The 26242-nt window shown below is 53.0% G+C and overlaps 1 protein-coding gene across 9 annotated transcripts in view; it reads right to left on the reverse strand.

The window, feature by feature from the left end:
- CMKLR1 (chemerin chemokine-like receptor 1) overlaps positions 1–26242 on the reverse strand; it is a 79205-nt gene that overhangs the window by 26976 nt on the left and 25987 nt on the right. For 3 of the 9 annotated variants that reach the window (XM_006045042.4, XM_006045039.4, XM_006045050.4), the window contains exon 2: positions 6721–11451. The exons of 2 other annotated variants lie outside the window; for them this stretch is intronic. In XM_006045042.4, the coding sequence (XP_006045104.2) occupies positions 10360–11448 (1089 nt within the window). In that variant the 5' untranslated portion in view covers positions 11449–11451 and the 3' untranslated portion in view covers positions 6721–10359. Of the gene's footprint in view, positions 1–6720; positions 11452–12582; positions 12657–20942; positions 21712–21811; positions 22144–26021; positions 26147–26242 lie in introns of those variants that run through there. 4 more of the 9 variants (XM_006045043.4, XM_006045040.3, XM_044930029.1 and 1 more) reach the window with 4 other exon arrangements.

Below are 26242 nucleotides of genomic sequence, written 5' to 3' on the forward strand. Positions count from 1 at the left end.
CAGATTAGCCAGATCTGTAGGCTTCCCTGGGCTTGAGGGTCAGGCTTTAGAAGCTAGGCTGTTCTTAGCTTCTCTGGGGAGAACCCATCAGGGAGTTACAAAAACAACGGCACCGATGATGCTTCTAGAAAGGAAACACTCTGCAGGCCTCGCAATAGAACTTGGCTAAACAAACTGTGGTTCTTCTCTACTAGGTCTGCTACACAAGCAACTCAGCAATTAATGCCCTAAGGAGCGATATGTGGTTGACACAGATTGATACGTTTGAGCGAAAATGTCAGAGAAAGAAAGACAGAGCCATCGAAGGGGACGTATACCCACGTTGAAGAGCAAAGAACAGTGGAGCTGGGCGTGGGGGCGTCTAATTACTGTCCTAGCTCACCTCCAATGAACTGTGGGACTCGTTTCCCATCAGGGATACAGGGAACCGACTCAACTAGACTGACCATAAGGGTCTTGTCAGCTTTGACATGTTAAGTGTGAGCAAGCCATTTCCATAGAACTATCTGCATTCTTGAAGATGCTGTGGCCAGGAGGAGGTTTATAAGCAAGTGACACAACTGGGAAATCTAGGAACCAGAAATGGGTGGCATTTAAGATTCCAAGCTGAAAACCCATCGCCCCAGTGGTGAGCCTGGTAGGGGATCGTGGAACCCCCATTTGGGATTCCCCAAATGGAGCAGGGTACCTCCATATCCAGGTTCTTATTCCACTGACCTTCGGGGTTCCTGCAATCCCACTTTTTACCTTTCGTTTGGGCTGAGCAGTGCCACCTCCCAGCTGCTCTTTCAAGGGTGGGAAGGAATATTGGATCAGATGACTCCCCTATTTTGAAAAGTCAGAGATGGGGGAGCAGCCACTGACTGCTGTACCCTGGCCCCCAGAATCAATCCCAGGTCAGCAACCCCAGCCAAGACATGAGGCTTTTCTCTCTAACCCCTGAGAGTTTCACTGCTTTACAACAGAAAGCCTTTCTCTCCCTTTTGAACTAATTTCTTCATCCCTCCTTTACTGGGGCTTCCCTGGTGGCTCAGTCAGTAAAGAATCCGCCTGCAATGGGGGAGACCTGGATTTGATCCCTGGGTTGGGAAGATCCTCTGGAGGAGGGCATGGCAACCCAGTCCAGTGTTCTTGCCTGGAGAATCCCCATGGAAAGAGGAGGCTGGTGGGCTGCAGTCCATGGGGTCGCAAAGAGCCAGACACAGCTGAGCGACAAAGCACTCCTTTGTTGAAACAAGAAACAGCCTACCTAATGAAAACGCAAGCTGTACAGATGTGGGTTCAAGCTCCAGCTCTTCTCCATGCTAACATGTTGTAAGATTCAGGAGAGTGAAGAGAGTGACTGCTCTCATATCTCCAAAGCCCAGCACAGTGTAGGTGCTCAATAAAAATCAATGCAGCTTCACAATGTAATCAATATAGAAAAAAGGTAAAATAAATTTGAAACAGTGAATTGTAAGTCATTGTCATAAAACTCAATGCCGACAATGATAAACGTAACATCAGTCTGCACTTATTCCTTCATTCATTCCACCAAATATCATGAGCACTTCTTCTGTGCTAGGCACTGCTCTGCTGCTGGAGGTAAGCAAGATGAACACAGTTTGTGGCCTGATGGAGCTCACCACCCAGGCGGGGAACAGCCTTAAGGCAGTTAAACACAGAAATAAATAAAATTATTCCAGATGGCAATAAGTACCCTGTGGTTCTGCGAAAGTTGACCTCTTTGAGTTTCAACTTCTTCATCTCCAAAGTTAAGATGCTTTTATGCTTCAGGCTTCTAATGAAGATGGCATGGGATGATGGATGTGGAATTGCCTCAAATCCCATCATGAGTCAGTTCTTCCCAGTAAAGCACTGGGGTCTGACCATCGTAAACTCCCTGCCATGAATCAGGGGCTCCTAGGCTGTTACTAGCCACCAGCCACGGCCAATAGCCCCCCTTTCCCACCACCCTGAGTGAGTCCCTGCTCTGTGGCGCCAGCCTCTGGGAGTCAACCGGAAATTCCTTCGATTATCTGGATGTTTGCTCCATAGGTGTCAGCCATCTGTATGATGGAAGCCTGGGAAAAGATCATCTGGAATCCATCTCTCCCAAAGCTAGGCATCTGGACTCCAGGGATCCTTGGGCATCGGGGACTAATCATGCCGCTGTGCTTTCTGCCGTAGCATCACCCAGTGCCCAACACAGACCTGGAGCCCAGTTGACTGCTCCATCTATGATTTCTGAGTGGCAGGATAAACACAGGAAGTTTGTGGTCATGGTCATACCAGCCAAACTCTTAACTGAGTCCTGGACCGGAAAAGAACTACAAAACAATAGAAGGAGGGGAAGGAGCAGGAGGGAGGCATCTGGATCCTTTATTTTCAGGCTGCAATTAATCAGACAAAGGGGAAGCGAAAAGGCCAGGGGTGGTAGACGCACTTAATGGTAGCCTCCCTCCTTCGCTTGTGACTGCTCCTAAAGGTACAAGGGAAAGAATTGTGGTTACTCCACTTCTGAACTACGTGACCTGGGGCCTCGGTTTCCATGTCTGTGAAATGGGGGATAGTCCCGGGGCCTCGGTTTCCATGTCTGTGAAATGGGGGATAGTCCTACCCTTTCCAAGTTCCACCAGTAAGAGAAAAAATGTGAAAATACTTTGGAAATGATGTAATCATGATTTAGATGATGAATTAAATTTAGATTAATACATCATCATGAATTAGATGATAATGATGACAAAAATAACATCAGCTGATGGTTATTTTTTTTCATTCGTTCAACATAATACGGTGAGAACTTTTTCTGTATGAAGCACTTCTGGGTGCTGGAGGTACCGAGGTGAGCAAGAGGTAGTCCCTGGACAGACAGTCTTAAGGCTACTAAACAAAGAAATAAATCAAATTATTCCAGAAGACGGGAAATACTATGGTAAAAAAGAAACAAGAGATCTGATGGACAGTGAGTGGGGAGGGGGAGGCTACATTAAGTCAGGGGAGGGGTCAGGAAGGGCCTGTCTCAGGAGGTGACACAGGAGCTGAGACCTGGAGGAAGTGGAGGAACCAGTCATGCAAACAGAGGTCCTAGAATAGCAAACTCGAAGTCCTGAGGTGGGAACAGTCTCAGATGTGTTAGTGTTGTTGCCGCTCTTGATGTTGTGTTGTTCTGGGGAGACAAAGAGGAATACCTGGCTTGGGAGCATCATGAGATAAAGATGGAGGAGGTGATGTCAGTCCTCTAGGGCCTTGTAAGTCACAGTGAAGGTTTTGGATTGCTGTACTTTGTACCGGATAGATGCTCACTCTAGCTGCTTTGTGGAGAGTGAGTTGTTGGGGGGCAAGGCTGGAAATAGGGAGACCAGTGATGGGGTAGATGCATGTCTGCTGAGAGAGGGCAGGGCATGTGAGCCCAGCATCTGCTGAATGCTTAGATTTCACATCTCCTTTAATCTCCATGGCAACCCTGTGAGCTGCAGGTCCTTACTATACCCATTGTACAGATGAGAAAACTGAGGCTTTGGAGATGTTGAATAGCTTGCTCACAGTCATAGAGCCTTAACCTTAGCCCTAACCTTAGCTGATGTAAATGGTGGAGCTGGGGTTCTAGCCCAGGCACTCTGACTCCCAAGCCCATGTGATCCTGGGTCTTAACCACCAAAGGCCCTTTGAGTCCGAGGGCAGAGTGGGAAGGGCTCAGTCCTTCCTGAGATGCTGCCTCTTCGGATGGACCCCTTCAGAACCACCCCTCTCTAAGTTGCTTCCTTGAATCAGAGGGAAGCCCCCAGATCTGGGTCTGCCCAGGGTGCCAATGCAAGTGGGAAGGTATTCCTCCAGGTGCCATGAATTTTTTTTATTTTTTAAAATACCTTTAATTGAGACATAATGAAGTGCAGTGCACTTGTGAAGTGCATTAATCTTACATGTACAGATAAACAAGTTTTTCATATGAAGACAACCATGGAACCACCACCTGGATCAAGAAAGAGAGCATCTCTCACCTACCTGCGTGTGTGCTCAGTCACTTCAGTCGTGTTTGACTCTTTGTGACCCCATGGACCGTAGCCCACCAGGCTCCTCTGTCCATGGGATTCTCCAGGCAAGAGTGCTGGAGTGGGTTTCCATGCCTTCCTGTGGGATCTTCCCAACCCAGGGATCGAACTTGAGTCTCTTATGTCTTCTGCATTGGCAGGTGGGTTCTTTATCACTAGTGCCACCTGGGAAGCCCTCTCACCTACAGCCAGGACAATTTTGAAGGGTACAGTTTATGCCCCAAGCACAGCACGTCTCTGCCCTGTACCAGGTTTTTCTAAGATCTCCTACCTCCCCAAGGAAGGAAGACTCACTGGAAACTCCAAGTGACCTCCCAGATCCTAGGCAGGGGTCCTTCAGGGCAGAGCAGCACCAAAGCCCTTATCAACAGACCAAGAAGTGAAGAGGGCGGCTTGGTGAAGACCCAGGTCTTTAGAATGATGGTGATTTAAAAGCGACTCATGTAAGCATTTCCATGCATATCTCATCTCTTGGCAGTGGGTAAGACAGGAGGTCTCCAGTCTTATTACAAAGAAGCCTCAGTTTCACCATCCGCAAAATGGGGGGATGGGGAGCGGTGAACCTGATGAAGCCGAGTTTCCTGCAAACTCAGCAACCCTAAGATTCTCAGGGTCAAGAGGAAGTGACAAGTCCACCCAGACAACATTTTCTTCCTCCAAACGAAAAAGCAACCTCTCAGATTCCTCTCTCACCTCCTCAAAATCTGACACTGGAGAAGTATCATATGCTTATCATCCTTCTCCAGGGAGGAGTCTCTTCAGAGGACAATTTGTTATTTACAAGTTGCTTTAGGGTCAAAGAGACTGGGGTTTGAATTCTGGCTCTATCACTTACTAGCTAAGTGACACTGGGCAAGTCACTTCACCTCTCCGAACCTCAATTTCCTCATCTGTAGATGGAGATGGAAATGGCCCTTACCACAAAGATCTCTGTAAGGATTCAGTGAAATGATGAGAGGAAAGTGCGTGGTGGGTGCCTGGAGGATTCTAGGTGACCTCGAGGTTAAACCCCAAGTTCAAGCGCTTGGCATCTAGTCTGTTAAATTCCCCGCAGCCACCACCCACAATTGCTACATTAATATGCCTCCGTTCCTCTTAGGTTAATATATGTATTATTTATAGGGCTTTATTATGTGCTCAGAGGGCTCCCCTGAGAAATATAATTGTGCATTGGGAGGCAAATTTGAATAATATTTACAATTAATTTCCGTCAATAAAGCAACACACCAAGGCCTCTGTGCAGCTGAAACGAGCTCTAGGTTGGTTTCCCACTAACCACTCCCCAGAGAAAGCTTGGGTAGCTTTTAACTATCTGTGGAGTAGTCCGCTTCTCTCAGGCTCCACCTTGGCTCCCACAGTCCAGGCACCAGGGCATTCACCTGGCTGCGGTAGCAGCCTCCGGCTTCCCCTCCCGCCCCTCTCTAACTAGTCCTCCAGAGCAGCCCTAGGCATCAGGCATCCTTTTATCCTTTCTTTTGGGGGGGGGGGCCACACCACGTGGCATATGAGATTTTAGTTTCAGACCAGGGATGGAACCCACACCCCTGTATTGGAAGCACCAAGTCATAACTACCGGAACCCCAGGGAGGTCCCAAACATCCCTTTACATATGGCTTCCCCTTCCCACCCCCCAATCCCACAGTCTGGCCCTGCCTCCTCTCCATCCTACCTGGCCGATGCTCATTGTACTCACTTGGCTGCATCCCTTACCCCCTTTTCAATCCCCCAAAGTCACCCTGCTCCCTCCCACATCAGTGCCATTTCCTCCACCTGCAGCACCCTCTCCAGCACCTCCCCACCAGGTCAGTGCCTCTCCATCCTTCAAACCTCAGGAGTCTCTTCCCCAGGGGCTCAGAAGTAGCCAACGCAGGAGACGTGGGTTCGATCCCTGGGTGGGGAAGATCCCCTGGAAGGAGAAATGGCAACCCACACTCCAGTGTTCTTTCCTGAAGAATTCCCACAGAGGAGCCTGGCAGATTACAGTCCATGGGGTCAAAAAGTCAGACATGACTGAGCACACATGTACCACCCTGGGGAAGTTTCTTGGCCTTGGCCAGGGTCACATCTCTCTATAATATGTGGGTGACCCTTACTATGACTGTTTTCTGTTTGGGTTATTTTTTTTAATTGGCTGGCACCGCTGTCCAATGAATGAGCTAAGAGGATGGAGACTGTGTCTGTCCTGACCATGCCCACACCCCCAGTGTTGACCCCAAGGCCCAGCAAAGAGGGGGTATTAGGCGGATGCTTGTGGAGCAGGTGAATGGGTGGACTTACACACAGATGCTTATGGAAATGGGTGGGTGCATGAAAGGATGGCTGGATGAATGTGCAGATGAGAATGTCTGTCCTTAGGTGGGCCAATGCACGGACTTGCAAAGAGTCCTAGTTTGTAGTCCCCTTTCTGCCGCAGCTGGCTGTGTTGTCTTGGGTAAGTCACTACCTATCTTGTACCCTTGGTGCTTAGAAAAATTACATGAGTGGAGGGAATTTTTTCAAGATACAGATTTCTTGTGGTCCAAAATTTGGGAAATGGGAGGTTGGGAGTTGCAGGGGTTCTCTTGCCATCTCACAACATAGCCGTGCAACTCTGGACAGCACATTTCACCTCTCTGAGCCTCAGCTGGCATTCCATGAGGTGGGTGGGGGAGGCAAGGGGCAGGACCCTCCAGCAATGAGAGTCCTCACGCTTGCTTCGGTCTGTTTATTCAGGAGAAACATCGTCTTCAGAGAGGAAACAGGCAAATCCCCTACTGAATTATTTCGTGGTCGGACGAGCTGCCTCCCGATGTCCTGGATAGCAGCCCCAGTAGCAGCTCTCCAAAGCCAGAGTACCAAAGCATGTCCGGGAAGAATGAGAGGAAGGCCAGGACCAGGAGCTGAGAAACCACTGACCACACCATCCAAGCTAACACACCTCCTTTTGCAGATTTCTCCAACCTCAGCTCCCTCCTGTGTGAAACAGGGAGGACTTGGTGGGGATGAGCCTGAATGGCCCTCAAGGCTCTCATGATTGGATTCTCTCTTCTCCCATCCATCCGGGGCTCTGCTCTCCAGGCTGACCCTGGGGTCCAGCTTAAGGCAAACTCCTCCCTCTGCCAGCGCCCGGGTCTGACTCCCCTTCTGAGACCCTCCCTCCTTGTTTCTCTTCCTTCTCTCTCCCTCCCCCTCCCTCTCCACCCTCCCAAGAGCTGAAGAAGCTGGGAACTCTCTTCGGGCAGCAGACCCAGTTCCATTTACTACTGTGTGACTCTCATCAAGTGGGGTCCACAGGCCAAACCTCCTTTTCTGCACCCCCCACTCGGGTCTGATGGTCCTCTTCTCACAGGGTCGTGTTTGTTTTTGAGGCTTTGATGAGATTCTGGGCCGGATACATGGTAGATGTTTAATAAATGCCAGATCCCTTTTCTTCATCATTGTTCTCCTTCTCACTTCTCTCCTCCCTCCCTCTCCCCCCACCCTCAAACAGCATCTTCTCTTTTGGTCCCTCTGCCCGCAGCCCCATGCCCCCTCCACCCCGCCCCACCCCACCTAGGAGGCAACGCTGCAGGACCCATTGGCGGGTCCTGGCCCCGGAGGGAGGGCCCTCGGGCACACAGCGCTGTGTTAGCCGCCTGTGGAGTAATTCAGGTGAACGTGCTGTGTGAAACACAGGGCCTTTGAACATGCGACCTGGGGGGACCCTCAGAAGAAGCTGTAGGGACAAGACTGAAAAGGTTATCACAGCTGCACTTAAGCATTTGACGGTCAGAACAGGAAGACTGGTGGGGCAGCCAGAAAGAGCGAGGCCTGGCTCCAAGGAGGAAAACAGCTGGTTTTCATTTTGCTCCTGTTCATCAGCTTTTCCAAAGACAAAATGATTTCCTGGCTCCCCCGGCCTGGGCTGGCCTGCACGCAGCCCAAGAAGAACAAGAAACTGAGCCCTGGCAAATAGTGTGGTCCTCCCCAAGTGGCTGGTGACTGCCTCTGGGGCCTGGAACCCCCCTCACTCCATCTCATGCCCTGGATTCTTCACCTGTGAAGTTGGGTGGGTGACAGGGGCCTCTGGGCAATATTGAAAGCTCCCTTCGTTCAAGCTAAGTTCAGACTGCTTGAAGCAACTGGACGCCCCAGTAGGGTCAACTCAGAGCTGCCTTTCACAAGCACAATGACCCAACAGAGTGAAGGAACAGTTTGTCTCTAAATGAGGTACGATTCCAAACAGCCCATGGCCTCGGGAACTCGCCTGGCGCTGTGTAGACATTACATCTGTTCATTGCATCTTGTTGGAGAAATGGCTTCACAAAAAAGAAACTTGGAAGAGAATGGAATATGGACACTCGGAGGCCAAAGGGTCCTCCCTCCAGGCCTCCCTCCCCGCCGCCCTCCCTGGAGAGCTGGGTAGGGTGGGGCGGGGTGGTGGGGAGCGGTGTGTGTGGACACAAGAGGTGGGAGCCAGGGTGGGTGGGTGTGGATGGGTGCCAAGGGAGCTGGGAGCCAAGTACATTTTCTCTGCCACTTTGGATCATTTTTGAAAACTATTTGCATAGCTGCCTTTAAAGCCCTTAAGATGTTAACATGAATCTGCTGAGGGATATGCATATATGAATGCTCAAAACCCTAAGCCTCTGCGGCCTTCTTTGAGCCAGACAGACCTAGGTTCAAGTCCAGACTCCTAACAGACAGAGACCAGCTGGGCATCCTTGGGCCAGTTACTTAAACTCTCTGAACCCCAGAAGCCTCATGCATAAAAGGGAAGTGTAATTGTACCTAATTCAGGGCTGGCTGCCGTGAGGAATAAATGAGATACACATGTAAAGTGCTTAACATAGACGTGCTAAATAAATGTAGGTTACCAGGACAGTGTAGAATATTCTCCGCAGAGGCATTCTCCATGACAGAACAGCTCTGTTCTTTTCTGGAGATTCTGCCCCCCGGCTGGCTGTGTGACGCTGGGTAACTTCCCCAATCTCAGCATCACCTTTGTCATTTGTAAGTGGGATGCTGACAGTACAGCACAGCCGCAGAAAAGACAGTGTGACTGCCCACAGGAGGAGTCCTGGGCCCAGGGCACCACCACCCCTCGCTGGGCCTGCCCCACCCCCACCACCCCCCAGGCCCTGCATCTCAGGAGCACAGTCCAAAGAGCCAGGCTCCAGATTCCGCTTCTGGAGGGACTGAGCCCTTGGAGGCGTCTTTGGTCCTCGAGGTGCTCCCAGGTTGCTTCCTGCATCTGATTTTGGGCTAGCCTCCAGCAAGGCTCTGAGGAAGTTGAGAAAGAAGAGATCCCACCCCCAACCCCCACCCACCATCCACCCCCTGCCCCGGAGCACCACCAGCCAGTCAGTGGATCAGGAAAGAGGGAGGAATTGCTGTGATGGAGTGAATAGGGGGCTGCCCACCTCGAACCAGCCCCAGGGGAACAAATGCAAAGTGAGGACAGGGCTTGGGCAAGGGGCTGGCAGTATGACCCCACCCTCAACACAACATTGCCCTGGAGGGTTCTAGGGTGAGCTGTTTCCTGTCACACGCCCTCTGAAAGGTCTTTTCTTTCTCCATTCCTTCCCTACAAGACCCAAGCAGCCCTGTAGCAGCTGTAGCCCTGCTTCTCTTGCCCCCGTTAAAAAGCCCCATGCCCCCCTCAGGACCTGTTGTCTATCTTTCCAGCTGATCTGAAAGTCAAATGCATGGTCCCAGGAGTTTCTGTGCTCATATGTCACCTTCTCTTCCCAGGTGACCTGGAAAAGGTGTGTGCATTCCAACACACCCTAGACCCGAAGAATGGCTTAAGAGCAGGATTTCTGGCCAGCTATTAATATAGGGCTCTGTGGCGAAGCGTGATCTACATCACACTGGCTTGGCTCTGACCTCCTCTCCTCACACCAGAAATGGACCTTGCAAACTGTCTATGTCATGCCTGGAAAGTGCTCAGGTAGGTAACTGAATCCCTCTGTCTTATGCCCATTCTAGTTCATGGCAGTGCTTTAGAAAATTTTCCCTTTTTTCCTTTGTGTTGGTCAAGGCAAGTCTCCGAAGATGTACAGGATACTGGTCCAAGCCTGAGCACCGCAGCATGCTGTGCCCACCACGCCGCTGGAGGAAAGGCATTCCAAACCCTGGATTCCCAGCTCAAAAACACTGCTCAGCCCCACGTAAAATACAGTGGGCATCTGTGGGTTGCCCAAGAGGTTCCTGTTGTGGTGTCCAGAAGGCATAGCTTTGAGTCTCCAAGGTTGGGAGTGTCCGCTGTGGGGGGCGTGGGTAGGGTTCCTGCCATGGTCTCAAGAAGCTGTAGCTTTGAGCCTCCTCCAAGGTTGGGAGCATCCACTGGGGGATTTCCGGGCAAGGCTCAGAGCATGCCAGTCTCCCTCTCGTTCACAGATGACATCTTGGTAAAGCTCCTGTGGCTGGGGTAGGAGGAATGGCCTGTGTCCTCACTCAGGGCATTAACCAGACGGGAGAAGAGGGCCACCCTGAACTTCTTGAAGTCCTGACCCATGAAGACGTACAGGATGGGGTTCATGCAGCTGTTGGCGATGGCGATGGCGGTGGCCAGGGGCACGCCCAGGCTGAAGACGGAGGGAGGCACGGAGCCACGACGGAGCTCCAGGAGGTAGAAGGTGTGGTAGGGGCACCAGCAGAGGAAGAAGGTGACGATGATGGTCAGGATGATCTTGAAGGGCTTCTTGGTCTTGGCCAGGCGGCTGCGCTGCAGCTTGTAGACGATGGTGAGGTAGCAGGCGGTGGTGATGAGACCCGGCACCAGGAAGCCACAGAGGAAGCGGGTGATGGTCACCACCATGTGCCGGCCGGAGCCCACCGGGTCCACCTGGGGGTGAGCCGGCCAAGGTGAAGAGCCGGCGGCCGACAGGCTGAAGTTGTTAAAGCAGGATATCTTCCCATGCAGGCGGGCCGTGTCCCGGAAGACAAGGGACGGGGAACTCAAGAAAAAAGCCAGGACCCAGATGACCAGGCAGGCCGTGTAAGCGAGCCGGACGCTGCGGTGGTTCTGGGACCAGACGGGGAGGAGCACGGAGACGCAGCGGTCGAAGCTGATGACGGTCAGCAGGAAGACGCTGGTGAACATGTTGTGGATGAGCAGGAAGTTGCTGATCTTGCACATGGCCGTCCCGAACACCCAGTGGTAGTCCAGGGCGGCATAGGCGATGTGGACGGGGAGGAAGACATTGAATAGGAAGTCGGCCACCGCCAGGTTGAGGAACCAGACGGTGTTCACCGTCCTCTTCATCTTGCAGGTGATCATGACGATCACCAAGCCATTGCCCAGGATCCCGAGGAGGCAGATGATGCTGTAGACTGCCACCAGAAGGATCCTGACCACTCTGCCTTCCAGGGGGGATAACTCCTCCAGAACCACGATGGGGTCCACGTCATCGGGGTAGTCCTCGTAGGAGGTGTTGTAATCCTCAGCCTCCATTCTCTGCCAGGGGAGACAGGGGGCGTGAGGGGAACTTTGATTAGAACTGGCTTTAAAGGGCTTCCCTGGTGGCTCAGCGGTAATGAATCTGCCTGCCGATGCCAGAGACGTGGGTTCAATCGCTGATCGGGGAAGATTACACGTGCGGAGGAGCATCTAAGCCCGTCCACCACAACTATTGAGCCTGTGCTGCAGAACCCGAGAGCTGCCACTACTGAGCCTGCAGGCCGTAGTTACTGAGGCCCATGCGCCTAGAGCCTGTAAGAAGCCACCACCACGAGAAGCCTGTGCACCAAAACCAGGGAGGAGCTCCCACTCGCCGCAACTAGAGAACAGCCCACACAGCAACAAAGACCCAGCACAGCCAAAATGAATAAATTCAAAAAAAACAAAGAGCTACTGGCGTTTGTTGGGGAGGAGTGAACAATAAACAAACAAACAAACAAAACCATGGCACCTTTAAAACACTGGGTGAAGCGTTTGGGTTGATGTGTGCACCGATTTATCTATCACAGGGAACTATAACCAGCAAAATCTATAACTGGACTGAAGAGGTTGACCACCACCAGCGAGACCAACAGTGTCCTCCCTGGCTGTGAGCAAGACCATTTGGGTGGTTTTGCTATTTTACTTATTTGACAAACAGCTCGCAGGCACCTACTATATACCGGGTACTATTCTAAAGGGTTGATGTATGCAAAGTCCTTTCATCCTCATAACAACTCAGTGAAGTGGTTACAAACCCCATTTTACAGATGAGGAAACTGAGGCACAGAGAGCGTAAGTCACGTGCCCAAGAGCACAAAGCTGGGAAGAGGCAGTCCATGAGTCAGGGCAGATGCTGACGCTTACCTTCTGGGCCACCGTGTTTTTGCTGCCTCTCTGGGACCCTCCCTTTTTCCTTTACAGTCTAATGGGAGACAAACACTCATCCAAAAAAAAACAACCCTCAAATCGTGGAAAAATCGCAGTGATGCTAAGCGCAAGGAAGGAGAGGTGCACGGTGCTCTGAACCTGACTCTGACCAGATTCCCAAAACCCAGGGGACAGCTGCGCCAACAGTGCCCCTGCCTCGTCCTGGCCTCCCACTGCTGCCCTTTGGAGAGAGGGGTTCAGACCACAAGAGCCCCTCACCGTTTCACTGTTATGTCCAAAGCTCTCCAGTGTTGGTCCCTGGCCGGTCAGCCCCCACACACAGCTGGAAACACCTGCGGGGCAGAACAAGGCGCAGCAGTTGGCTCTCGATCTAAGAACCAGAGGTCCGGATGGACCCAGCTCCAGAGACAGAATGTACCAGTTACTCCCGCTTTACGGAGGAAGCAGAGGCTCAGAGACGCTTAGAGGCAGGCCCAGGGTTACCCAGCTGGCAAGTGGTGGAGTCTCATGAACTCAGATCAACAGCTACACCCTTCATCCCAACCCCCATCTCCCCCGACCCCCGAACCCCGACCCCAGCACATCTGGTCAGCCTGCTGACTGTGTGACCTTCTCCTTCCTTACCTTTACCTTGGAAGTAAGAGCATTATCACTACTGGCATTTGTTGGGGAGGCACGAACAACAAACAAAAAAATCATTGCATCTTTAAAACGCTGGGTACAGTGTTTGGGTTGATGTGTCCATTGATTTATCTATCACAAGGAACCACAACCAACAAAACGTTTAACTAGATGTAGGCATCAGAGCCAACCCAAACCAGGGCAGAAACTGCAGACCAGCAGAGTCAATGGGCTTGAGGCCTCTGACCTGAAACTCTGAGCTTCCTTGTGGCCGCATCAGAAAGGGAAATGTGATCCGTGGTAGAACTTCATTTATGGAGATGGAGGAAGCAGCTTAGGGGGTAATGTTGTTCCCTCACCCTGGATTCTCCAGGGCATTTCTCACTGGGCAGGGGCTTCACTGAAGGGCGCGTGACAGAGGCAGCGGGTAGTGTCACTGTCCAGGGCTGATACAGCATCCCAGGGGTGATTTCCCACTGGTGGCTGCTTGTGGGGGCCTTGAAGGCAAGGGAAAGGGGAACTCCATGGGAAGATCAAGACATGATGACAGTCTGGGTTCTCAGGATTCAAAATGAAGGCTTGGAGAGCTCAGAGAAGTGGTATTGGGACTCTGAATTCCTCAGGCAAGCAGGGGGAACCCAAGAGAGTTTTCACTCGGGATCCTTGGAAGTCAGGCTCTGGAGTCAGATTTCCCAGCTGTGTGGCCTTGGGCAAGTTGCTTCACCTTTCTGAACCTCAGTTTTCTTACCTGGAAGCTACTGATATCCTTGCAAGGCTGTTGCAGAGCACAGGGGCATATAAGGAGCCCCAACGACCTGGCTCTTGAGAAACCTATATGCAGGTCAGGAAGCATCAGTTAGAACTGAACATGGAACAACAGACTGGTTGCAAATAGGAAAAGGAGTACGTCAAGGCTGTATATTGTCACCCTGCTTATTTAACTTATATGCAGAGTACATCATGAGAAACCCTGGGCTGGAAGAAGCACAAGCTGGAATCAAGATTGCCAGGAGAAATATCAATAACCTCAGATATGCAGATGACACCACCCTTATGGCAGAAAGTGAAGAGGAACTCAAAAGCCTCTTGATGAAAGTGAAAGTGGAGAGTGAAAAAGTTGGCTTAAAGCTCAACATTCAGAAAACAAAGATCATGGCATCCGGTCCCATCATTTCATGGGAAATAGATGGGGAAACAGTGGAAACAGTGTCAGACTTTATTTTTCTGGGCTCCAAAATCACTGCAGATGGTGACTGCAGCCATGCAATTAAAAGACGCTTACTCCTTGGAAGGGAAGTTATGACCAACCTAGATAGCATATTCAAAAGCAGAGACATTACTTTGCCAACAAAGGTCTGTCTAGTCGAAGCTATAGTTTTTCCAGTAGTCATGTATGGATGCGAGAGTTGGACTATAAAGAAAGCTGAGCGCCAAAGAATTGATGCTTTTGAACTGTGGTGTTGGAGAAGACTCTTGAGAGTCCCTTGGACTGCAAGGAGATCCAACCAGAACATCCTAAAGGAGATGAGTCCTGGGTGTTCATTGGAAGAACTGATGCTAAGGCTGAAACTCCAATACTTTGGCCACCTCATGTGAAGAGTTGACTCATTGGAAAATACTCTGATGCTGGGAGGGATTGGGGGCAGGAGGAGAAGGGGACGACAGAGGATGAGATGGCTGGATGGACATGAGTTTGGGTGATCTCAGGGAGCTGGTGATGGACAGGGAGGCCTGGTGTGCTGCGATTTATGGGGTCACAAAGAGTCAGACACAACTGAGCGACTGAACTGAACCCACTCCAATATCCTTGCCTGGAGAATCCCATGGACAGAGCTGCCTGGAGGGCTACAATCCACGGAGTCACAAAGAGTCGGACACGACTGAAGGGACTGAGCACACACACGGGCACCCTCACACCCAGGCTGCTCTGACTCAGCCTGCTCTTCACCGCCTTGTTTTCCAGGAAGTGGGCACTCCTTCCTGTGTCTGTTCGCACCCTTGCTGATGCCCCAGGGACCCCAGCTCCACCCTCCCAGGACACCTCCTCTTTGCTGACCTTTCTTGGCTCCTCAAGGAACCTATGTCCCCAGTTTTCAGGATGATCTGAGGTCTACGGCACAGCTGGGAATTGTTTGCCAAGCTGACATTGTCTATCACAGTCCAGGTGGGCAGGTGAGTCTGGCCAGACTGTCCCTCTTTCTGCCCTCGGCTCCCCAGGAGCCCAGGGAACAGACAAGCTGTCCTGGCTCTGCTCCCAGATTCCTCCTGTCATCTCCAACTTGTGCCCTTTGGGACCAGGGAGGAGGTGGTGGGGTCAGGGGGACACTCCCTGTGTCACCCGAGCAAGTCGCCTCCCCATCTCTGAGCCTCAGTTGTGCCATCTGCTAAATGGGACTGATAGAAACCCCTGCCCTACCGACTTCTCAGGACCACCGGAAGGATGAGTTAAGGCCCTCCAGCTTGTCCCAGGCTTGGTGAGGACGACAGGGAAAGACCCAGGCAAATCAGGGTCAAAGTCCTGGGAGGTCTGAGAGCTCTGTTTTGTGAAGAGACAAAGCGTCCCAAAGTAAAGCAACTAAAACCTTTTTTTGGCTGCACGGCAACTTGCAGGATCTTAGTTCCCTAATCGGGAATCAAACCTGGGCCCTTGGTTTTAGGAGCGCAGAGTCCTAACCACTGGACCATGAGGGAATCCCCTAAAACCTTTTTGACCAACATATTTGCTACGCGGCACCTGCCAAAAATCAGAATCACTCTCTTTAATTTCCTCTGCAACTTCAGACTCAGCCCCGAAACCAGGCTCCTCTCTCCAGGGAGGTTTCTCTTGGTGTCGCCCCACCCTCGTGGAGTTCCCATCCCAAGGCCACCAGTATGTGGCCTTGCACCAAGGCCACAGAAGTGGAGCCCACAACCGAGGTCACCTCTGAAACTGACTGAGCCCCCTCTGTAACCGTCGCCAGAAGCCCCCCTGATCATCACCAGCAGATTTCCTAACCCCATATTAGGCAAAAATGCCCACCCCTATACTCACCCTATAGCACCCTGAGCAATCACCTAATGCCACCTTGCCAGCAGGAATTTCCTTTGTCCTGAGGCTATAAAAAATTGGCTACTAACCCACCGAAAGCGCTGGCTCTCGCTTGAGCCGGCCCGCTGTTCTCACGGTCAGCTCTCCCTGATCTGTCAGGAGGTCAGCCCGCTGTGCTCACAGGACCCACGTTATCTCTGCTCTTTGTTCTTAATAAACTCACTCCCTGATGAAATGCTCTGTGTCTGGAAATTCTTTTCCAGACTGCCACGACAACCCCCACCCGCTGTAGTGGGTTAAATCTTCCCTTTAAAAAAAAAAGTTACATCCACCAGAACCTGTGAACGTGACCTTATTTGGAAAAAGGATCTTTGCCGATAGAATTGATGTAAGGATCCTAAGATGAGATCACCTTGGGAGAAGCTGGCCTCTAACCCCAAAGACAAGTGTCCCCGTAAGAGGAGATGGCAGAAGGAGATTTGACAGAGGAACAGAGAAGCCATGTGAAGAGGGAGGCCGAGACTGAAGGGATGTGGCCAGGAGCCAAGGGACACCCAGAGCCTCAGAACTGGGGGACACAGAAGGGACCCTCCCCAGAGCCTTCCGAGGAAGCCCAGCTTGAGACGGCTCGACTGCAGACTTCTGGCCTTGGGCGGCACAAGCGAGTGTGCATTTCGGTCGTTTTAAGCCGCCCAGTCTGCAGTAATCCGTTACAACAGCGCAGGACCCTGACACACCCTCCGTTCAGGCTCCCAGGGCGCCCGGCTCCCTACTCCAGGGCCCATGGCATTTATATGCTCATGACTGGCTTTTACACACAGCATATGAAAAAGCAGAGATATCAGTTTGCCGACAAAGCTCTGTCTCTAGTCAAAGCTATGGTTTTTCCAGTAGTCAAGAATGGATGTGAGAGGTGGACCATAAAGAAAGCTGAGCGCCGAATGATTGATGCTTTTGAACTGTGGTGCTGGAGAAGACTCTTGAGAGTCCCTTGCACAGCAAGGAGATCCAACCAGTCCATCCTAAAGGAGATCAGTCCTGAATATTCATGGGAAGGACTGACGCTGAAGCTGAAGCTCCGATACTATGGCCACCTGATGCGATGAGCCAACTCATTGGAAAAGACCCTGATGCTGGGAAAGACTGAGAGCAAGAGGAGAAGGGGGCGACAGAGCATGAGATGCTTGGATGGCCTCAGTGACTCAGTGGATGTGAATTTGAGCTAACTCTGAGAGATAGTGAAGGACAGGGAAGCCTGGAGTGCTGCAGTCCATGGGGTCACAAAGAGTCGGACACGACTCAGCCACTGAACGACAAAACGACACACCTGACCGGATTGCAAGGTACCTGGGGGTGGGGACTGGTCTCATTCAGCTCTGTGTCCAGGTCAGGGAAGAAGGTGGGCACTAAGCGGGTCCTCAGGATATTGCGATGTCCTCATGGTCTCCCCCTGTGTAGGTCGGCGTCCTAATCACCTCTTCATAGAAGGGCATCAGGCAGGTTGGATTAAGCATCCCCCCGATGACCTCACTTTACACTAATCACCACTTTAAAAGCCCTGTCTCCTATAGAGACCGGACATGTGGACACAGAGGGAGAAGAAGAGAGTGGGATGAACTGGGAGAGCAAAACAGGCATATATACACTATTGGGTGTGAAATAGCTCACGGGAAGCTGTATAGCACGGGGAGCTCAGCTCAGTGCTCTGTGATGACCCAGAGCGTTGGGAGGGAGGCTTCAGAGGGAGGGATGGATGTATACATCCAGTGGATTCACTTCTCTGTTCAGCAGAAACTAACACAGCATTGTAAGTAACTATGCTGCTGCTGTGAAGTCACTTCAGTCGTGTCCAACCCTGTGCGACCCCATAGACGGCAGCCCACCACGCTCCCCCGTCCCTGGGATTCTCCAGGCAAGAACACTGGAGTGGGTTGCCATTTCCTTCTCCAATGCATGAAAGTGAAAAGTGGAAGTGAAGTTGCTCAGTCATGTCCGACTCCTAGCGACCCCATGGACTGCAGCCTACCAGGCTCCTCTGTCCATGGGATTTTCCAGGCAAGAGTACTGGAGTGGGTTGCCATTGCCTTCTCCGGTAAAGTAACTATACTCCAATATAAAATATATTTTAAAAAAATAAAAATTTTTAAGCCCTGTCTCCAAATACAGTCATGCTCCCAAAGTACTGGGGGTTAGGACAGCAGCTTAGGAATTAGGGGGAGGAGGTGCGATTCCAGCCCACAACACCTCCACAGTTGCCCTCTACTGTTAGAACTTAACCTTGCTATTTGCTCTTCTTCCAGTTGGTTTCCTCTGCACTGGGACTGCCAGCTAGAATGTACAGAGAGCATCTTCCTGCAAATCCAGAAAGACTGCAACCCCGGCAGAAAAAATGGGCTAATGACCTAAACAGATAATGTACAGGAGGGAAGCCTTACAGGAGGCGTTAGACAGACTGATGATCAAGGAGGTACAAATGAGAACCACCAAGAGGACTAGAAAGCTGGGATGGAGCCCTCGGGCTGGCAAAGGCTTCAGGCCACGCTGCGGGTGCCCGTAAGCCCCTGTGTGCCCCCCAGCAGCGGAAGAATCATGCTTCAGGATGCCCGTGTGCAGGATTGGTGGGCGGGACGGGGGGCCAGGCATGCCTTATCTTGGATTCTCCAGGAGCAAAGCTCACATCAGCCTTCCTGCAAACGTGATTATTAAGGAAGTGTTCCAGGAAACCCCAGTAAGTGACTGGAGAAGTAAGAATGGGAAAGGGAGGAGGTCGGTCAAGGGGGCAGCGCCAGGCAGAGGCCCAAGGAAGGTGGCCTTGGTTCAGGGCGGGGTCAGGAAACAATGGAGGTCGCATTCCAGGAAACTATTTATATCCCTCCATCCTGTCCTGGGAGGGGCACCGTCCCAGGCGCTGCCTGCCCACTGAGGGCGGTCTGCTGACCGAGCCGCAGGTGCGGGCCGTCAGGAAGCAAGAGCCTTGTGCGCTGTGACACCCAGGGATCCAGGGGTCTGGGCAGCGCACACAGGCATCTGCTGATGGCTGGAAGCTGGAGGCGGCTGATGTCCATCTGTTGTGGGAGAGGCGACGTGCGAAGAGGCAACGTGGGAAAGCCACAAAGCTAGGCAGCTGTTAGAGGCCGCAGATTAGCAAGTGTACATACAGTACGCCCTGCATCTTAAAACCACCTACCCAGATAGCACGTAAGCACACTGAAAACTCACATCTAAAAGCGGCAGCACAACAACACAAAAGCACAGAACTGAGTAACAAGACACACTCTGAACAGACTAGAGTGCCTCCGTGGGAAGGCACAGCGAGAAGGAATGGGGGATAAAGGAAATGAAGGAACATCAGACAAGCACGGGGGTTTCCGGAGGCCAGATGAGGGTGGGGTGGAAAGGTGTCATTATGGCAGGCTTCTCTCCCCTCCTGAGGTACAGGAAAACACAAACCAAACAAGCACAACAACCCAAACCCCTGCCTGGAGCAGTGAGCAGCCCATGCCCAGGTCATTGAATCCCTCATGAAGCCGCACTGGGCAGGGAGTGGCCCAGCAAGCGGCTTTGGCCCTGCCTGAGGCCTTGAGAGCCCCTCCCTGCCAGCCTCCTCCAGCAGGCCAGGAATGAACCCGGACCAGCCCAGGAGAGGAATAGCATCAGCCCAGTCCAAGCTGGCTGTGACGTGGCCGAGGCCCGATTCCTCCTGCCGGGGACCGGACGCAGCAGGCAGGAGACCTGCATGTATGGTCCTGCTCCCCCCACCGGCGGGGCCAGACCCTTGCTGGGGAAGTGGCTGTGGTGGGGTGAGGGGGCAGGGTGTTAGGCCGAATCTAGTTCCTCCCGCCACAGAGAGTAAAAACCTCAGGCAGATGTTTCTGGCTTCGCTTTTCTTAAACAAACATGTGTAGAGTCCTCACCAAATTCCAGGCATAGTTCTAAGCACTGTTACAGATGAGGAAACTGGCCCAGAGAGGTTAAGTAAGGTGCCCAAGGTCACACAGCTGGCTCAGCTCAGCAAGGTAGGTCCAATTCCTCGAGAGGAAACTCCGAGCCTGCTGACCTTCCAACCCCCACTCTCTTTCTTTGTCCACTGCCTCGCCTCCCCAGAACATTTCAGAATCCTCCGGGGGTTGCCCTGGTGGGATCTCTCAAGAACCCCCACAGATTCGGGGTGTGCATTCTGCACATGGAGCAAGACGAGACTCCAGGTCCCCAGGGTTGTCCTCTAAGCCCCTCTGCCTCTAGGTAACGGCCCTAATGGAAGCTCATCACATCCCAGGGGTCACGTCCCACGTGCCGCAGGAAAAGCCCTTCAGAGGCGGGGCTCATGCATGCATCCATCCTTCAGGGACCTGTGGAGTCTCCTGCCCCCTGGCCCTGGAGGGGAGGCCAGGGTGCTGTGGGCAAGGCTCTTCTCACCCGGAACCCCCGCCCCGGAGCCTGCACGGCCACTGTCACCTGTCCAGATTTACCGAGGGGACGCCCGAGGCCAGGCACCAGTGGGCGAAGGGGGACTTGCCTGCAGTCACACACCTGGTTAGTGGCAGGGCAGGGAGTTGAACCCTGGTCCTTAGGAATCCCCCCAGCTCCTCCAGCTGCCACCCGCTGGCCTGTGTGCCCTGGGCTCAGGGGACACCAGGGCTGAGAGGCATTTGGGCAGCAGGTGTGGCCTTCTGCTTCGTCTCCATCCCCTGCTAGAGTCTGCAGAGGGCTCGCTCCCTTTCTGTCCGAGTCTGGGTCTCTCCCTGCTGGTTCCTCAGTCACCCCGTCTTGGCCTCGCTCCTTCTGTCTTGCCTTGTGCTTTTCCGACTCTGTCTGCCCTGTCTCTGTGTCTCCCTCTCCCTGCTCTTGCTTCTCAGTGCAGTCTCCCTGCCTTCTCTCTGTCTCCCTGTCCCCTCCCTCTCCTCTCATCTTCCCTCCACCGGTCCCCCCCAGAGGCCCAGCCACCCCTCAACCTGCGAGCATCACTCACCTGTGTGCCAAGAACACCTAAACCGAAGGCTGCCCCTCTCCCAGCCTGCTGCCTCCACTGTTGCCTCTCCAGCCTGGTCTAAGCTTCCTCCGGCGGCCCCCGGCCCCAGGCCGAATGCAGGGGCTTGATCAGGGTCCGTGGGCGTGGGAGCCCGGCGGGGAAACTGGAAACCCTTCCCTCAGCATTTGGCCGGGCTCCTGTCCCCTCTCCCACCTCCCCCATGGCCCACCCCTACAGTCTGGGCTGGGCGGCCTTGGAAGCCTCTCCTCCAGCCTTCTCAGCCTCCCAAAGGCTCTTAGGAGCTGAGAGGGCCCCCAGAGGCATCCTGTTTTGTAGCTGGGAAAACGGAGGTCCGGGAGAGGAACTGAACCTCCCTAAGCCTCAAAGAGGAGGGCCTCAGCCTGTCTTGTGTGTGATGTATCCCAGAGCCTAGAAGTTTGCCTGGCGCCTGGAACATCTTCGCTGCTCCAAGCCCGTCCCCCCTTACGGCATAGATTTGCAAATGAAGGCATAGATTTGCAAATAAAGCCTCACTCAGAGAGACGAAGTGACTCTCCCAGGCTCACACAGCCTTGCAGCATCATCCCAGGGTTTGAACCAAGGACTCTGTGACCCCCCAACCTTGGCTCTTTCTACTTGCCAAGATCACAGCCTCAGCGAGCAGGTTTGAACCATAATGGGACCTTGCAGGCATGATTCTCCCATCACAAATGTCTCTCCTTGGCAGTATCCACCCACCACCACCCAGGCCGGGCCCGCCGACTTTGGTCCTGTTATCTTGGCCTGCTGCCACAGTCCCCTGACTGGCCTCATCCTCCAGGGCAGAGCGAGGGGGTCTCCCAGCCCCCATGGACGGCTCTTGGAGATACCTCGGGGTTCCCATCCCTGGATCCGCAGGTCTGAGAGACGTAGGAACCGTGAAACCACATAGCGGCCGCGGCTGTTCCAGCCGCAGGACTGGCTGCCAGCGCCCGGACAGAATTAGCCCTGTGTCGGGGGAAAATTTCCTCCTCGGTCCCACGCCCACACGCGGGAGCTCTGGCTGAGTCACTGCAGCGAGATGGAAGGAGCTGGCCCGCTAACAGGCAGCCCCGTTTCCTTTGGATTTGGATGGGGCCGTGTTTGGATGGGCACGCTCTGCAGCGGTGGGCAAAAGCAACAAGCGAGGCAAAAGCTTATGCCCTTGGACGTGAGCGGTCCACTTGCCCAGAGGCCAGAGCCCCCAGGAAACCTCCAATGGCTGATGAGAGCACAGAAGCGGGAGACCCCCCAAATGTCCGCTGCACCACACAGCATCCCCCCTGTTAGAATGACCCATCCCTTCCCCGCAGTGTGCTCTGTCCCCTGATCACTGCTGCCTGCTCTGTGCCCCCAGGCCGAGCTGCAGAAACACTGTCACTAGACTCCTTGTCCTCTGACCTCGAGCTGGGTTTATCCTTGAAGGCCCAGCTGGGGCTACAGGACAGGAAGAGGGCAAGTCAGGTGTCTATGGTCCCAGCGGCCTCCCTGCAGGGTCTCCATGAGTCAGTCCTAACTGCACAGCCTGGGTCCCAGGAACCAGTCCCTCCCCGACCTCCTGGCTAAAAGGGCAGGAGGGTCTCCTTGTATTCTCAGACCTGAAGTCCTGCCCATCCTTTATGCTTCTGATGAACATTTAGGCTAGGAAGGACTTAGAAAGGGTGGACAGCAAAACGCTCATCAAGACCCCGTGTGAGGGACTTCCCTGTGGTCCAGCAGTGAAGAATCTGCCTTGCAATACAGGGGACACGGATTTGACCCCTGGTCAGGGAATTAAGATCCCAATGGCCAGGAGAGGCTAAGCTCGCTCGTCACAACTACTGAGCCCATGGGCCACAACTAAAGGACCCTTGTGCCACAACAAAGATGTTGTATGATACAATTAAGACCTGACGCAGTCAAACAAGTCATTTTTTTTAAGTCCCCATTAAAAAAGACCCCGTTCGAGTGGGTCATCCATTTCCCTCTGAGACTCTGACCCAGAGTCCAGACTCTCAACACGCCCCCTCAAGACATCCCCATGTCTGTTTCCCAAACAGCTCACAAAACCGCCCATCGTTTCTGCCCACCTGGCCGACTGCTAGAGACCCTCCAACCAGCATGCCGCTTCCACTCTGGTTTCATTTTCTGCCTTGTAGCTGGAGCGATCATGTCAAAATGCAAGCCGCATCACAGCTCTCCCCGACTTGAAAGCCCTCGGTGGCTCCCGCTTTGTTCTTTATTCTTGTTGCTTAGTCGCTAAGTCATGTCAGATTCTTTGCCACCCATGGACCGTACATAGTCCACCTCTCTCCTCTGTCCGTGAGACTTTCCAGGCAAGAATACTGAAGTGGGTTTCCATTTCCTTCCTCCAGGGGGTCTTCCCCACCGAGGGATCCAGCCTGCATCTCCTGGGTCTCCTGCATCTCCTGGGTCTCCTGCATTGGCAAGCGGATTCTTTACCACTAGCGCCACCTGGGAAGTGCTATTTTTTTCTGCAGACCTAACAGCTATTTCAGTCACGCAAGGCCCCCAGCAAGAGCGCGTGGAGGTATGTCTCTCCTTCCAGGCCAGAAAGCCACTCCGGCCCCGACCATGGGTCCCGTACACAAACACAGTGTGTTCTCCTGGACACTCAGCTTCCGTCCAAAGCTGTTGGGGAAATAGCCTGAGTCTCTCCCCCGGAAACACTGCCCCAGCCCCTGGAGGTGGCCTATACACAAGCTTTCTCCCGTGTTTGTAACCCCCTGGACTGGGAGGCCCGACACCCCATTCGCTTAATCCCCTGAAGCCTTGAGTCCATTCATGTAAATAATCCCCGAGCTGTGTACACAGCGTATCTGGAAGGCAGCAGGCACAGGAGTGTTTATGTGAACCGAGCAGGATGTGGTTGGAGGAGGCTGACAGCGGTGGTCGCCTTCTCCCCGAGCCAGGAGCTGGCCACGGCAATATCCTCGGTGTCCTGCTCACAGCGTGGGCTTGGAGCCCAGACACTGAGTGGCCCTGGGTGCTCTGGGAGTTTCCTGCCCCTGCCCCTGCTAGATCCAGGCCAGCACAGGCCACCTTTGGTCCTGCATCTAACACAGCTCCAGAGCAAGACTTCTTCTCCGACTACCTTGAAACATGTGGAAGGAGGCAGGCGAAGGCCCAGTCCCCATCAACAGCACCCCCATCTACTGTGGGGGAGAAGGGCAAGGAAGCTGGGCATCGGCCTCATCTGCCCCCACAGTCCTTCTTTGCTGCCCCTCCCTTTCTGCTGCTTCAAAAGCCTCACCAGGCCCTTGGAAGTCACCCCAGAGACCCAGCTGGATGTGCTGGTAAAGAGTCTTGGACCCTCAAACGCCAGGGTTAAATATTATTCATAATAGTCACCAAAGTATCAATATTTTATTGAGCACCTACCATGTGTGAATCTTCCCTGTAGCTCAGATGGTAAAGAATCTGCCTACGATGCAGGAGACCTGGGTTCAATCCCTGGGTCAGGAAGATCCTCTGGAGAAGGGAAAGGCAATCCACTCCAGTATTCTTGCCTGGAGAATCCCATGGACAGAGGAGCCTGGCAGGCTAAATTTCGTGGGGTCACAAAGAGTCAGACACGACTGAGCAGCTAACACTGCTACCGTGTGTGCCAGGACACTGAGAAGCACCTTATGTGCATCATCTCACACAAACCCAGGGGGATGGAGGTGGTTATTATGGCCATTTTAGAGCTGCGGAAGCTGAGGCCAGAGAGGTTAAGAGTCTTACTCAAGGTCACATAGCTAGCAAGAGGCAGAGGTAGGATTTGAACCCAGATAAAGAACCCCAGGGCTCTCTCTTTTATACCTTACAAGATCTACCCTTTGGGGGCTTGGTTTCCCCAACTATGAAACAAGGAGGTTGGAGTTGATGGCGTCAAAGGCTCTCTTCCAGCTTTAAAATATGCTGTGGTTGAATGGGCCAAGGGTCTGTCCCCAGCCTTGTGCCAGTAAAAAGACAGCATGGCTTGGCTCCATGCTGTGTGACCTCAGACAAGTTGCTTTACCTCTCTGAGCTATCGTAAGGTTCCCAACAAAAATTTCCTTTTCAGAAAATCCAAGGGGCTGGATGAAGCAATCTCTGTGGACCCCCTTGCAGATCTAAGATCTCTGGACTAGAAGCTCAAGGTGAAGTTACAAGCTTCCGCACCATCAAGACCTCGAGTCTGGGGTTCTTGCAGACTGTGATGATGTGGTCTCAGACTATCCCCCCAGCCCCCTCCCAGCTGCACGGTGGCTAAGAGCCCATACTTGGGAGTCGGACAGACCAGGTTTAAAGGCCCTTCCTCGTTCAGTGACCATGGACACATCCCCTCTCTTCGAGTCTCAGCGTCCTCATCAGTAAAACGGGGCTGATATTACCACCTCCTTCCTAAGGTTACTGTGAAATGAAATGATGATGTGAATGGCACCTGGCACACAGCAGGTGCTCAGCAAATGTTTGTGTAGAGAAATCAGCTGGTGACACATCCGTGAGAGCCAGCAGCCTCGCTGTTCCGTGGAGGGGAGAAAGCCAGGCTGAATATCCAGATTTGGAACCAAAGGAAAGAGCTGTGTTTTCCAGGAAACCCACGGAGCTCGAAAGTGAGCCCGGATGGGGTCTGGAAGCAGAGGAGGGCTGGGAGCCAGCCAGCGGTCGCTCCCAGGCTTCTCCACCCAGACCAGATGCCGCCTAGGGCCGGATGAGGAGACCATGGCTCCTGCCATGCCCGCCCCCTCTCAGCCCTTCCCCATATACCCACATCCTCCACCAGAGCCTCTGAAAAGCATTTCTCAGCTTGAGTGTAGTCCCTCGGTTAAAACAAGCTTTGTCCCACTTCTGTCGACCCGGGGAGTTAAGGATAACAAGGAGATGGCCCGGGCTATGTGGCCCATTCTCCAACCTCCCATTTCCAACCTGGGACCTAGAGACACTGAAGATGAAGGGAAATGACCCATATGAAGGACGTAGCCAAACAGCCAGCCCCCCGTAGGGTCTCAAACGATGTTTGATTCCCCCTAATGCCCATTTAACAGATGAGAACACTGAGATTCAAACAAGTTTCATGGTCTTTCCCAAAGTTACCTGGAAAGTGAGCAATTGTTGTTCCATCAGTCAGTCATGTCTGACTCTTTGCGACGCCATGGACTGCAGCACGCCAGGCTTCCCTGTCCTTTACCACCTCCTGCAGCTTGCTCAAACTCATGTCCATTGAGTCAATGATTCCGTACGACCACCTCATCCTCTGTCGCCCCCTTCTCCTCCTGCCCTCAGTCTTTCCCCACATCAGGGTCTTTTCTAACGAG

This window comes from Bubalus bubalis, chromosome 17 (assembly GCF_019923935.1).
Source record: "Bubalus bubalis isolate 160015118507 breed Murrah chromosome 17, NDDB_SH_1, whole genome shotgun sequence".
Classification (NCBI taxonomy): Eukaryota; Metazoa; Chordata; class Mammalia; order Artiodactyla; family Bovidae; genus Bubalus; species Bubalus bubalis.